The sequence below is a fragment of the Mobula hypostoma genome, chromosome 6 (genome assembly GCF_963921235.1).
Source record: "Mobula hypostoma chromosome 6, sMobHyp1.1, whole genome shotgun sequence".
Lineage (NCBI taxonomy): Eukaryota > Metazoa > Chordata > Chondrichthyes > Myliobatiformes > Myliobatidae > Mobula > Mobula hypostoma.
Genome location: NC_086102.1, coordinates 75,205,192 through 75,219,412, shown reverse-complemented (window position 1 = coordinate 75,219,412; position 14,221 = coordinate 75,205,192). Strand labels below are relative to the sequence as shown.

General features: G+C 40.7%; 1 protein-coding gene across 1 annotated transcript in view; it reads right to left on the bottom strand.

The window, feature by feature from the left end:
- egfl6 (EGF-like-domain, multiple 6) overlaps positions 1-14,221 on the bottom strand; it is an 81,342-nt gene that overhangs the window by 34,682 nt on the left and 32,439 nt on the right. Inside the window, exons 5-8 of the mRNA XM_063049927.1 lie at positions 12,860-12,979; positions 9,749-9,883; positions 9,205-9,327; positions 5,056-5,118 (exon numbers count right to left, since the gene is read on the bottom strand). Coding sequence (XP_062905997.1) covers positions 5,056-5,118; positions 9,205-9,327; positions 9,749-9,883; positions 12,860-12,979 — 441 coding nt within the window. The remainder of the gene's footprint in view (positions 1-5,055; positions 5,119-9,204; positions 9,328-9,748; positions 9,884-12,859; positions 12,980-14,221) is intronic.

Here is a 14,221-nt window from a genome sequence, read left to right as displayed (position 1 = left end):
CCTCTTTAGTCCCCTGTAATCAAGAACAACACCCTTATTTTCATCAACACTATCAACAAAGCTCTGATTTTTGTTTCTGTTTTTTCCTTCCATAAGGTGGTAACTTCTGTTGGATGCTAGGTCTGGCCATGAACTTACTTCTTTCATAAGTTATCTTCCCCTCTCATGTTCTCTGTGAGCTCATCTAGTCCACCTCCTGCTCACTTGATCCCATACGGAGTAAACTTCTGACTTCCCTTCCTGACCCTGGTAATATTGGTCTTGTACTTCTAGTTCTACCCTTGCTCTTTCCTTGGGTAAACAAAAATCCACTGACTCTTTCATTCTTGCTAATTACTATTTTACCTCATCACCATTGCTCTTCAGAGTCTTTGGGTATTCTGTAGCCTACCAAAGATTGTTTGTCTGAGGCTCTTTAGTCAGGAGTTTCTTCCGTGCCAGAGTACAAAAAGAGCTACAAATGAAGTCAGCATTGAAACCTTGCATCATGGTAATCTGTCCAATCTCAGCCTCTCAGTATTTAACATGGTTGGCCATTTCATCCATTGTATTCCAGCAGAATACAACTGTATTTATGTGGTTCCATAACTGTCAATGTAGTCAAGGCAAATCACCAGTAATAGTTCTTTCTCCCACTTCTGCACCATCAAGTCTGGTATCTTCAGAGACCTTGGCCTCCTCCCTAATTCTAATTTCCTTGCTATTCAACAACATCAGTTGAGCATGTAGCTTTAGTTGCCACATATACTTGGACAATACCTATCTTTACCTTGTTAACTCTCATTAGAAGTCAGAATGCTTGTCAAGCATCCAGGAAAAGTTGAATAGTTATGTTCTTCAGTTACATTATGGGAAAGCAGTTGTTGTTGGACCCAGCAACAAAAGTGCCTCCTTAGCCATTGCCTCTATTCCTCCTTCTGACAAATTTCTGAAACTATGATGAATTATTTGCAGAGTTGGAGTAATATCTGAACCTAGCATAAACTTCTGACTACAGATCTGTCTCATACATGACTACACACTTCCAGCTCTGTGACATCTACTGAACCTTTCTCTGCTTGTCTTCATCTGCTCATAAATCAAAAGCAGAAAGATAGTTTTCTGACATAATATTTGCAACATTCACAGATGGAAATGGTAATAGACAAAACAAAACTGTAACAATCTCCCTTGGAACTCAATTGAAATATGCTTTGTGGTTCTGGAAAATGTGCTTTCCAAATAGTCACTCAGTGGCCACTTTATAAGGTACACAGTGCACTTGCTCGTTAATGTAAATATCTAATCAGCCAATCAAGTGGCAGCAACTCAATGCATAAAAGCATGCAAATGTGGGCAAGCGATTCAGTTGTTGTTCAGACCAAACATCAGAATGGGGAAGGAATGTGATCTAAGTGACTTTGACCGTGGATCGACTGTTGTTACCAGACGGGGTGGTTTGGGTATCTCAGAAACTGCTGATCTGGGATTTTCACACACACTAGTCTCTATAGTTTGCAGAGAATGGTGTGAAAAACAAAAATAAAATCCAGCGTGTGGCATTTCTGTGGGCAAAAATCCCTTATTAATGAAAGAGACAACAGAAGAATGGGCAGACTGGTTCAAGCTGACAGGAAGGCAACTGTAACTCAGATGGCCACACGTTACAATGGTGGTGTGCAGAAGAGCATCTCTGAATGCATAGCACATTGGACTGTGAAGTGGGTGGGCTGCAGCAGCACAAGAGCTTGAACATACAGGCAGTGGCCATTTTATTAGGTACAGCAGGCCCCATAAAATTGGAGACTCTGCCAGCAGTAAGGGAGGTTCTGAGTATGGTTTTGCATAAGTCACCAGACAAAATAATTAAAACAACTCCATTCAGCGACAACTCTCTTCAAAGGCAAATACAAATGTAGATGAAATGTCTGAGAATGTGGAAGACACATTTTTTAACATATTTAGAATTTGCTCTGCATTTGGATGAATCAACTTTGCCAGGCAATGAATCTTTGCTTCTTGGTTTTGCTTGTTTCATAAAAGATGACTGCATAGTTCAAGAGTTGGTATTTACAAGGGGACTAGAAATAGATATAAAGGGGCAGTCAATATTTTGGGTTGTTGAGCTATTTTTCAAAGAGAAGGACATTCTGCTCACCAATATGCTTGTTTGTGCAACAGGTGGGGCAGCATCAATGACAGAATGCCACTGTGGGTTTGTTGCTTTCTCGAATAAAGCTGTACCTAACATATTTACCATTCACTGTGTAGTTCACAGACAACATCTTGTTGCAAAAAACTCACATGATCAGCTACACAAATCATTAAATACTGTTGTCACAGCAGTAAATAAAATGAAATCCCATGCTCTCAATTCTCAAATATTTTGAGGGCTTTGTATTGAGAATGATGAACAGTTTGAATGCTTGCTGTTGCACATAGAAGTTAGATAGCTCTCAAAAAGCAACTGTCTGAGATGGTTTTATGCACTGTTTGAAACTATGATAAAATTCTTTGAAGACATTGGTGAGGCTGATTTAGAGTATCGTGCACATTTCTGGTCACCTACCTTCGGGGAAGATAGCAATAAACTTGAAAGAGTGCAGAGAAAATCTACAAGGATTTTGTCAAGACTTTCAGACCAGAGTTTAATGGAAAGTTTGAATGGGTTAGGACTATATTCCTGGAGCATAGGAGAATAAGGGGAGATCTTATAAAAGTATACAAAATTGTGAGGGGTATAGATAGGGTACACACAGACTTTTCAAAGTTCAAAGTAAATTTATTATCAAAGAACATATATGTCATCATATACAATCCTGAGATTCATTTTCTTGTGGGCATTCCAAGAAACAAAATAGAATCAATAAAAGATCACACCCTAAGTGGACAGATAGACAACCAATGAGCAAAAGACAACACTGTGCAAATACAAAAAGGAAAATAATAAGCAATAAATATTGAGGACATGAGATGAAGAGTCCTTGAAAGTGGGTTCATAGATTATGGGAACAATGATGGGGCAAGTGAAGTTGAGTGAAGTTATCCACTGTGGTTCAAGAGCTTGATGGCTGAGGGGTAATAATTGTTCCTGATCTTGCTGGTGTGAGTCCCGAGGCTCCTGTGCTTCTTCCTGATGGCAGCAGTGAGAAGAGAGCATTGCCTGGCTGTTGGGGCCCTTGATGATGGATGCTGCTTTCTTGCAGCAGCGCTCCGTGTGGATGTGCTAAATGGTGGGGAGGGTTTCATCTGTGATGGACTAGGCTGTACCCTCTCAGGTTGGGGAGACTAGAGCTAGAGTCAAGGTTTAGGATGAAAAATTAAATATTTAAAGGAAACCTAAGGGAGAACTTCTTCACTAAGAGGGCAGTGCGAGTATGGAACATGCTGCCAGTGAATGTGGTGGATAAGGGATCAATTTGAACATTTAAGGAAGTTTAGATATGTACGTGACTGAGAGAGGTATGGAGGGTTATGGGTAGATGAGACCAGTCAGGAAACATGGTCTAGATGCCCAAAGGGCCTGTTTCTGTGCTATAGTGCTCTATGACTCCATGGGAAATACTGGGAACATGTCTCTACATCTACTCATACCAAATTTGGACAGCAGCTAAATGGATCTCAGCACACAGCTGGTGTGGCTACCTCTGTGGTATGACAGCAAGCCATGCACACAGTGGGACCATGTGTCCTGAATACAAAAAGAGGTACTGTAGAAGCCCAGGGTGCATACATCTTGGTTGGTTTATAAATATTAACATGTGCACTGTAATATTCTCACCAAAAGAGGACAGGTAATTCTCTCATAGAAATTATGGCCTATCCATACTTTCTGGTGCATTAGTAAAACATCTCTGCAAATTAAGGACCATACTTCTCAGTTACCAAAGACCTTTTAAAAGTTAAAACGAAATCCTGCTACCAGCACTAAAGTGGTTTGGGTTATTGCTGACCATTGAGAGTTTACTTCTGGATTTAAAACTGTGGCCAAACGACAGAACACACATTGGTTATACTATTGTACGAAGTACATTTTTGATTGAACTACAAAAATGTTTTTTATCCTGATTGCAAAATTAAGAATAATGGTACAGAATGAATAATGATTTAGTTTTAAGAACATTACTTGTTCTGTGGTCTACTACACAGAATCACCAGCAGAGGCCTAAATTTCCACTTTGTGTAAAATTGACCCAGTTCTACTTTCAATGTGTGGATCCTGCACCATTTGTCCTGATGGGATCTGAATCTAACTCCAGTTTCAAAGAGAGGACTCATTAAGTATTGGTATGTTAATTGGAGTAAATTAGCCCTGGAGTGTAAGTAAATAGATGGCATCTAGGGAAGGGTGAGGTTGGGTGAGGGAGGGAAGTGGTGTTGTGAGATTGTGGTTGATGGAAATGTGAATAAAATAATCTGGGATTACTATAGATTTTATGTAAGTAGGTGACTGATGTTTGCCTCATACTCAGCGAGTTCTGTGCTGTACAATAACTACTCAGATGGTGGTACAAATGTGGAAAGAACTGTAAGAGGAAGTGGTGGATATCAAGTTTAATTATCATTCAACCATACAAGAATACCCGTGAATATAGCCATATGAGTTCAATTGCAACATTTAAGAGAAGGTTGGATAAGTACATAGATTGGATGGTACAGAGAGCTAGGGTCCAAGTGCGGGTCAATGGGACTAGGCAGAATAAAAGTTTGGCATAATCTAGATGGGCTGAAGGACCTGTTTTTGTGTTGTATTGCTCCATGACTCTAATATGGGAAATGCATCTGAAACATATATGAAAAGATATTGCCCATTTTTCCACAGATGATTGCTCCTGAATTCACTTTAAACACTTCAGAATCTGTACAAAGGGCAACTATGAAGTCTGAGCCACAAGCATTCCCTTGGAGTAGATTAATGTGACCTGTGCGACTTTATGCAAGAAATATAATTAAGCTTGGAAGAATAGTTCAAAGCGGTAGTAAAACCACAGCCATTTGGCTGAGGCAATGACTATAAATAGTTGTGGCATATGTGGAGGAATTTAAAAGACTGCAGTATTTGAATTAGTTTCTCACCATTGAGGATTTCGTCAGTGCTGCCCTGCTCTCCTTCCAAGTTTCCTTGCAAGAAAGGTTTGACTATAAAAAAAAACATGCTTGTTAACTTACTGCAGTATTTAGTTTATATACCCCGGAAACAGATTCAGAGCAAGGTTGAAGGAATAGTTAATTTCTAGTTGGTTGGATTAATGCAGCAAATCTTCCAAGAAGCTGAACCACTAAAGATGCATCATAGGCAACCTGCATTTTACTGAAAATTATGAGCAAAACCTTCAGCAGCAGTTGAAGAAGGTGGTTTACCAAGGCCATTTGGGAGTAGATAATAATGCTGGTCTTGGCCATGACATCATGTATTCTGAAAAAATGATTTTAAAAGTTGTTGTAAAGGTCTCCTAGATTGTCTTATGAATACTCAAAAGGGCTCATTTCTGTGGGACCTGATTTTTGCATTACCTGTTTCATAAATGTCCAATCTCTGATCAGATCTGCATTTTACTGTAGTTACGATCAGTTTTGTTCGTATGAGTCACTGACTGAAGCCCTTAACGAATGTCGCTCGAAGTCCCACAGTCCTCACCCTCCAAACATGAATGAAGTATGTACTATACAGCCCAGACTGAATATCGTAGAAACACAGCAGATCAATGAAGACACCAGAGACTGCGGATGCTGTAATCGGGAGGAATAAATAATCTGCTGGAAGAACTCAGCGGGTTGAGCAGCATCTGTGGAAGGAAAGGAGTTGTTGATGTTTGTCGGGTCTGAACCTTGCACTGGGACTGAGAGTGGAAAGGCAAGAAAGGATTCTGAGGTGATTGGTGAACTGAGTAGGGATGTAAGATGCCAGGTAGGGGTGGTGAGTGGGAGCGGTTGGAAGACTGCACTAGGTGAATGATAGGTTGGCGGGGGGCAGACAAAGAGAGAGGAAAAAGAATTGGTAATGGAGCAAGTTGGAGATAGAGGAGTGTGAAAATGAGAGTGAGCCGCTGGAGGGAGATAAACAGAAACACTGAGGTCTGCCAAAGCTGGATTCATATAAGCCAGTAGAATAGAAAGAATAATTGGAAGCAGGTATGGGGTGGCAGGAGGGATGTGTGAAGTGGGTGGATGGACCCTAGGGGAGAAAGTGGACAAAAGTGGGTGAAGGTGGGAAGGGGAACAAAAATGAGAGGACTTAATGATCAGAAAGAGAGGGAGGGGGTGTGGAGAAAGGGTGGAGCAGAAAAAGTAAAAAAGAAGGGTTACTTATAACTGGAATACTCAGTATACATACCATGGGGCTGTGGCCTACCCATGTAGAATATAAGGTGTTGCTCCCTTCTTCGCATCTTGCTCCATCAGTTGTTTTTTTTCCCCCTCTCTTTGTCTGCCTTTCTTGTTATTCACCTACCGCAGTCTTTCAACACCAACTCACTCACCTCCCCTACCTGGCACTGCTTGCCTGTCATCTTACACCCCTCCTCAGTCCACCAATTACCTCAGAGTGCTTTCTTGTCACCACCCCGCCGCCCCCCCCCATGCTGGCCGTCTGACTTCTCCACTCCCAGCCCTGAAACAGGACATTGACCAAAACGTCACCAATTTCCACAGATGCTGCTGGACCTGCTGAGTTCCTCCAAAGCAGATGAATCCAGTTTTCATCGGATTGATTGCTTTTTCAGTACAATTGCTGGACAAAATTTTAATCCATTTGGTTGAGAGGCATTAAGAGAGCTACAATGTGTCTAATATTCTTTTCTGAAAATACATTAGAATACAGTAAGTATTACAGCACTTGTGTGATATGTGCAAAATGAATTATACACACTAACCTTTTCTAATACAGAAAATTCTTTTAACCTCAGGACTTTTACTGGTTCTTAACTGGGGCAAATATGTCAATAATTTTAACACAAGCATTTCAAGTATAAAGGGAATTATCAAGAGACTTTAAGACTACAAAGCATGATCAGCATAATCATGTGAATAGATAATTGGCATAATTTTGAGTTGTTCAAGCAAGATTAATTCTAAGGCTAGATAGTTAAAAACTTTATACATGAACTATGATTATTAAACTTACCACTGGCATTTAGTAAGGGCATTTATTAAAATGGAGCAGAAGACTGCACTTATATAGTACAGTACCTGCCTTCTAGAAAGTGTTTAAGGAGAAAACTCATCCATTAAAATAGGTTACTGAGACTAAAGAGTTAAGTTGGAAGGGATAACCAAACTGTGTGGCAACGAAGTGGTTCTTGATATTGGCTTTAAATGAAGAGGGGGAGGAGGTGCAGAGGTTGAAGGCTTGGGCACTAATTGCTGTACAATGTAAGATGATAGAGATGAGGTCAGAGTTGCAAGTGTGGAGGCTTCAATGGGCAGGTGTTGAAGGGCCAGCAGAGGCTATAGATGTGGGGAAAGATGGTACAATGAAGGGATTTAAATAAATACTCTCCCATTCACTGTGTGACAGGCTCAAACTACTAACGTCACTCCCAGCACTACACACACATCACTATTTTCTTTCTTATTCCTTTCATACTTGTTCATGAAAGTTATCACTTGGTCTGACAACCGAATGCCTACTAACTTGCTGACCACTCCTGATCCCAAGAATAGTACTGTCCCCTTTGTCTTCAAATCTTTTCCTATCGTTCCACTCAAAAAATTGCTTAATCTGAAGTCCTTCCTTTTCTTTTCAAAGACAATCAGTGCACTGTAGCCTGACTGTTTGCATCATAGTCTAGTATGCAGCCTCTGGGATTGTAAGAGGCTGCAGAAGGTTGCTTATCACAGACATAACCCTCCTCGCCATTGACAGTATCTTCAAGAGGCAGAGCCTCAAGAAGGCAGCATCCATCGTTAAAGACCCTCGCTATATCTGGGACATGCCCCCTTCAGTTTCCTACCATTGGGGAGGAGGTACAGAAGCCTGATAACCCACACTCAACAATTTAGGAACAGCTGCTTTCCATCCGCCATTAGATTTCTGAACGGTCCACGAACCGAAGAATACTACCTCGTTATTCTTCTTTAGTAGTGTTTGTTTAATATTGTATTGTACAACAGATCTCATAACATATGCCAGCAATCATGAACGTGATTCTGATTCCGAGCACATTGAGACCTATTCACTCCTGTGACCCACTGTGACACCTCTTCATAAAAAAAAACTGACCCTCTCTACGTAATTAACCCTTGTCATGTCCAGAACCTTCACTAACACTGTAAGGCTTCAAACTATCGGTGTGCTCAATTCCTGGAACATCAGGAAAGAGTTCTTGCTTCCAAGAGCTCTATGCTCTAGAATTCCCTCCCTAAACGTCTGTCTCTGTTGCTCCCCCTTCAATTTCTACACACTCCTCAAGAGCATAGGTTAAGCTTTTGGGCATTTGTTTTGATGCCTTTTTTTTCAGATAGTCTATGCTAATATTTGTTTACTAACACTCCTTTAAAATGCCTTTAGCAATTTTACTATGTTAAAGCTGTTAGAGAAATATAGTTTAGGTTATCATCCAACTACATATTCAGGCATTCCTTGATTTGTGAAACAGATGAACTCCCGGAAGACAACATTTCTTAATCAAGAAAGCTGAATAAAATGCATAAAGGGTATTTTAACTTTTGGTTGAACAGATGCTTCCTATATTAATTTATATAATTACAAAGGTTATATATCTCTGTAACTGTTCCCATGTATCTGAATCAGCTACAATTTTACCTATAATATGATACCTTTGAATAATTATGTTAATTGCATTTATAGTCATACAGCCACAGAGAGATATAGCACCACAACAGGCCATTCGGCCCACTAAGTACATACTGACAATCCGCCAACCATTAGAGTACTTCCACATTAATCCCATTTTATTCACCCTATACTCTCAACAGCTCTCCCCAGATTTAGTCACTAAGGACAACTAACCTACTAAGCTGCATACCTTTGGGGGTGGGTGGAAATAGAAACACTGAAACAGGGAAATCCATGCAGACAGCATCCAAGGACTGAACCTGGGTCTTTGGTGTTGTGAGGCAGCAGCTTTATCGGCTGTGCCTTTGTACTGTGCAATTTATTAAGGACATTTCCATTAAGGGTGAACTTGTGCTTTCATTATCTGTCTTCCCAGCACATGAAGCTCCTCATGTGGATGCACTATTATAATAATTACTAATGCTTACCGGAACACTGAAAGCCACTGCCTCTGAATCCCCGCTTACATTTACACTTAAAGGAGCCTTGAGTGTTATGGCAGTCTGCATGTGGACTGCATGTGTGTGTACTGGCAGCACACTCATCGATATCTGTCAAAAGAAACACATCTGTCATCAGACCACTTCAAAAGAAGTAAGGTACTCTATTGGTAAAAGCATGATGTCATTGAGTCATATAGTCTGACATTCCAGAATTATTCTAATCCTGGAATTCTGACTAAGAACAACAAAGCCTTAGGGAGGAAATAGAAATTAGCTTGAGTTCTTCCTTCTGATTACTAACCAACCTGTATCAGTAGTCGGGAACTTCAACTACTTTATAGCTTGCTAGTTCGGTTTTACAACTACAAATTTAATGTTGAGTGAAATAATAAAGGGGCTATATCGAAAGATAAACCCCTGAAAAGTGAGCAGGGAGCTCAAAATGATCACGATTTGTCTCATGATTGTCAATATACAACTGTAAGCTTGTTGTGCAACTGGTTAAGAAAAACTTCAACATTATCCATACCTAAACACTTGTATTTGCCATCGATGTATTTAAGCTCATAGCCACTTCGGCATTTGCAGAAATAACTGCCAAATGTGTTGACACATCTCCTCAGAGGAGGGCACAGAGGTCTGGAAGATGCACATTCATCAATATCTAGAAGAGGAAAAAGTAAATGAGATAGATGTGCATATTCTCTTTAGGAAGTAAATTTAACTGCAGATTTACTACTTAGTGCATGTATTCATTTAATTGAATATTTGGAAGTGAGGAAACTCTTGCACTTTATTGTTTACCAATAGCAAATAACTCTACATTAATTCAATACTTTTGCTTCACAGGCTAGCATTCGGTGGAAAAATGAACTAGGGCTGATACATATCATGTGTGGTCAAGCAGAGAGTAAAATGGGCTAGAAAGGACTATCTCTTCTTATATTTAATTGACCAAGATTAAATTTATCCTCAAGAGATCTTAAAACCTTCCGGAAGAAACATTTAAAATAATGATTTAATTAGGGATCCACCATGTGCCTTTGGAATACTGATGTTTTGATGGCTTATTTATTCTCCTAGATTGTTATAAAGCTTTTATGAGTTAATGATTAATTTCCTAAACTACTTTATATTAGTTTCTTACTTTCTGTGAGACAGTAGTTCAGCTGGTCTTAAAAATATCATCGTTTTGTGTTTTCATAAACACGAGATTCTGCAGATGCTGCAAATTTGAGCAATGCACACTAAGTGGTGGCCCTTTTCGGTTCAACTTCACACTTCTTTCCAACATGTCAGCCCATGGTCTCCTCTCCCTCTATGATGAGGCCACACTCAGGTTGGAAGAGCAACATATTCCATCTGGGTAGCCTCCAACCTGATGGCACCAACATCAATTTCTCTACAGCACATCCTTCTCTGTAACTTTTGCCATCTACAATGGGATCCTACCAGTAAGCACATTTTTCACTATGCCCCTCTCTCCACTTTCCATAGGGATTGCTTTCCATGTGGCCCCCTTGTCCACTCGTCCTTCCCCACTGAACTCCCTCCTGGCACATCCCAGCAAGCGGGCTAAGTGGTACATTTGCTGCTGCACCTCCTGCCTCACACCATTCGTGGCCTCAGTGCTTCACCTGCAAGTCTGTCAGGGCCATCTACTGTATCTAGTGCAGCCTCACCTAGTTGATGTAGATTGGGTGTCCACTTCATTGAGCACCTTCACTCCATCCACTGCAAAAGATATGATTTCCTGATGGGCAAACATTTCAACTTAACTTCCCATTCTCATTCTGACATGTCGGTGCATGGCCTCTTCTACTTCCACGATGAGGCTCACGTTATGTTTTATGATGCGACAGGGAATGGCATGATAAACCTTCTAATTGAATCACAGAGCACCACCACACAGAAGCAAGCCCTTTGGCCCATCTAGTCCATGCCAAACTTTTAATCTGCCTACTAATTCCACACTAACACTATTCTCTGATAATATTCCCCCCATGTTCTCCTTAAATATTTCATATTTCACACTTAACCCATGACCAGTAGTTCTAGTATCACCCAAATTCAATGAAAAAAGCTTGCTTGCATTTACACTATCTATATCTCTCATAATTTTGTATATCTCTCTCAAATCTTCTCTCATTCTCCTATGCTTCTATTCAAACTTTCTCTATCTATAATTCAGGTCCTCAAGTCCCAGCAAAATCCTTGGAAATTTTCTCTGCACTTTTTTCAATCATATTGATATCTTTCCTATAGGTAGGTGAACAGAACCGCACATAGTACTCCAAATTAGGCCTCCCCAATGTCTCATACATCTTCAGCGTAACATTCTAATTCTTGTACTCAATACTTTGATTTATGAAGGCCAACTTTCCAAAAGCTCTCTTTATGACCCTATCTACCTGCAACACTACTTTCAAGGAATTATCTATCTGTATTCCCAGGTCCCTCTGTAATACTGCACTCCTCAGGGCCCTACCATTCACTGTGTCAGCCCTATCCTTGTTTATCCTTCCAAAGTTCAACACCTCCTATTTCTCTGCAATAAATTCCATTTGCCACTTTTCAGCCCATTTTTTTCCAGTTGGTCCAGATGCCTCTGCAAGCTTAGACCGCCTTCCTCACTGTCCACTGCGTCCCCAATCTTGGTGTCATCTGCAGATTTGCCAGCCCAGTTTACCATGTTATCATCCAGATTGGTGACACAGATGACACACAAGATCAGACCCAGCACCAATCCATGTGATGCACCGCTAGCCACAGTCAGAGAGGCAACCATCTACTACCACTCTCTGGCCTCTCCCACAAAGCCGGTGTTGACTCTAATTTACCACCTCATCCTGAAAGCCAAGTGACAGAACCTTATTGACCAACCTTCCATGTGGGACCTTATTAAAGTCCATGTATCTCAGAATACTTCCAACCAATATTGGCAGCTGTGTATGTTCAGCTATAAGAATGATCAAAGGGTTGTACATAGTTGAAAGCAAATGCTGCATTCAATTATCTAATTTGCAATCTGCAGCAAATGAATTAATACACTGGAAGGCTCTCTACTCACAAGGTACATATATAATTTAGTAATGATTGTCACTTTATCGCCTATTAGTAATCCATATATTTCTCTTATAAATAGAAATACACCTCTGTAATAAACACTTCCTAGCCACTGTTGGGTAGATGTATGTTTAAGTATTGATGGGAATTGCTAGGCTGAAGATAGCTGGAGGCAAGTCATCCTAGCTTTTGCCTGACAATTGCAGAAGCTCATTTCCTCCTTGTTAAATCAAGTGTCAGGGAACACTCAAAGCTCTTGTCGGTGCAATGTGTTTTCTATCTGTGCAAACAATGTAATTGCACAGAGGGAGGAAAAGCAGTCAGCAAACAAGAATGGTGTTGGAAGAGCTAAAGTCAAAGGGTAATGGTGTCGTAGCAAAAGTCAAAGAGCAAAAGAATAACGATAAATGGTGGTCAAGAACACCAGACAGCAGTGCAATCCACTGTATTTTGACCAGACAATGGTCCATAATTGAAAATAATATATTAGCGTTACATTATGAGATAAAAGCATTGCCTTCTGTCTTTTTTTTAACTGGCAGACTGGGCTCTAAGACATGAATCATGCACAGACCTACACAGGTTCTCCCGTCTGGTCCGAGCTGCAGTCCGGAGGATGGACAGAGGCAGTGAATCTCTCCCTTTATGTTCTCACAGCCATATTGACAATTTGCCATGGCGCATGTCCTGGAATCTAAAAGACACCAAATCTGAGAGTTCATAGGGAGCCACAAACACTCAGCATACATGTGTAATGCTGCTACACGTTCAGATGGTTCGGTCAGTTTTGTTCTCTCCTTTTCATGGGTGACCAGAATTCAAATCTTTGCCAATGCAGATGAATAAACTTGGTGCTGTGGGAAGGAGGCTGGGTAAGATAACATAGAAACATAGAAACATAGAAAATAGGTGCAGGAGTAGGCCATTCGGCCCTTCGAGCCTACACCGCCATTTGTTATGATCATGGCTGATCATCCAACTCAGAACCCCGCCCCAGCCTTCCCTCCATACCCCCTGATCCCCGTAGCCACAAGGGCCATATCTAACTCCCTCTTAAATATAGCCAATGAACTGGCCTCAACTGTTTCCTGTGGCAGAGAATTCCACAGATTCACCACTCTATTTTATTGTTCATTATTCCCAAAGGAAGGTGACAGCTGGAACGTACATTCCTTATTTCATCTGCTATTCTAGAGATTCAGTTAAAACAGATCGATCATAATTCATGTTAGAATACTAAGGCTACTGTGAATAAATACTAACCCCAACAGTTTGCTCTAGAATGAAAGTGAGGCTTTGAAAGGATTAAGATAAATCAGATTTCTGTCACTTTCTTGAAGTTATGTAGAGGGCCATTTACCTATTGCCCACCATCAGGAAACTTGCCACTGAAATTCCATCTTTTCTCCCCACACTCAACTTACTGTCTTGCATACATGCCTATCAACTTCCCTTTTGATCCTTTTTGCCTTCGATAATTCCCTGAAATTAGCATATTCAGAGAAAACCAATGCAGTCACTAGGAAAACATGCAAGATTCATACGGATAGCATGCAGGGTCAGGATCAATCCAGAGTTCTTTTCCTAACTGCTGTGTCACCAAGCCTCCTAGGAACATCAATTTTGTTCATCCATTTGTCCTAAAAACGTGGCATTTGTTAACCAAAACAGAGGTGGGTGTCCTTTTGGCATTATATTGCTTTGCTGACATAGTGCTCTTGTGTTTCCAGCTGTTGTACCAGAGACAGGTAGAGACATGCCCACTTTTGCTGTTGGTGTATTCTGAATGGAAGCAGATACATCCCCAATAAGAATACAGTGAATTTTAAAGGGAGAAAAAAACTCCCCCTTGTTGCCTCCAAATGGTGGAGGGGGCTATTTAACTAAGGTATAAAGGTGAAGGTGGTGGTGCTGGTCTAACTCAGTCAGCAGGATA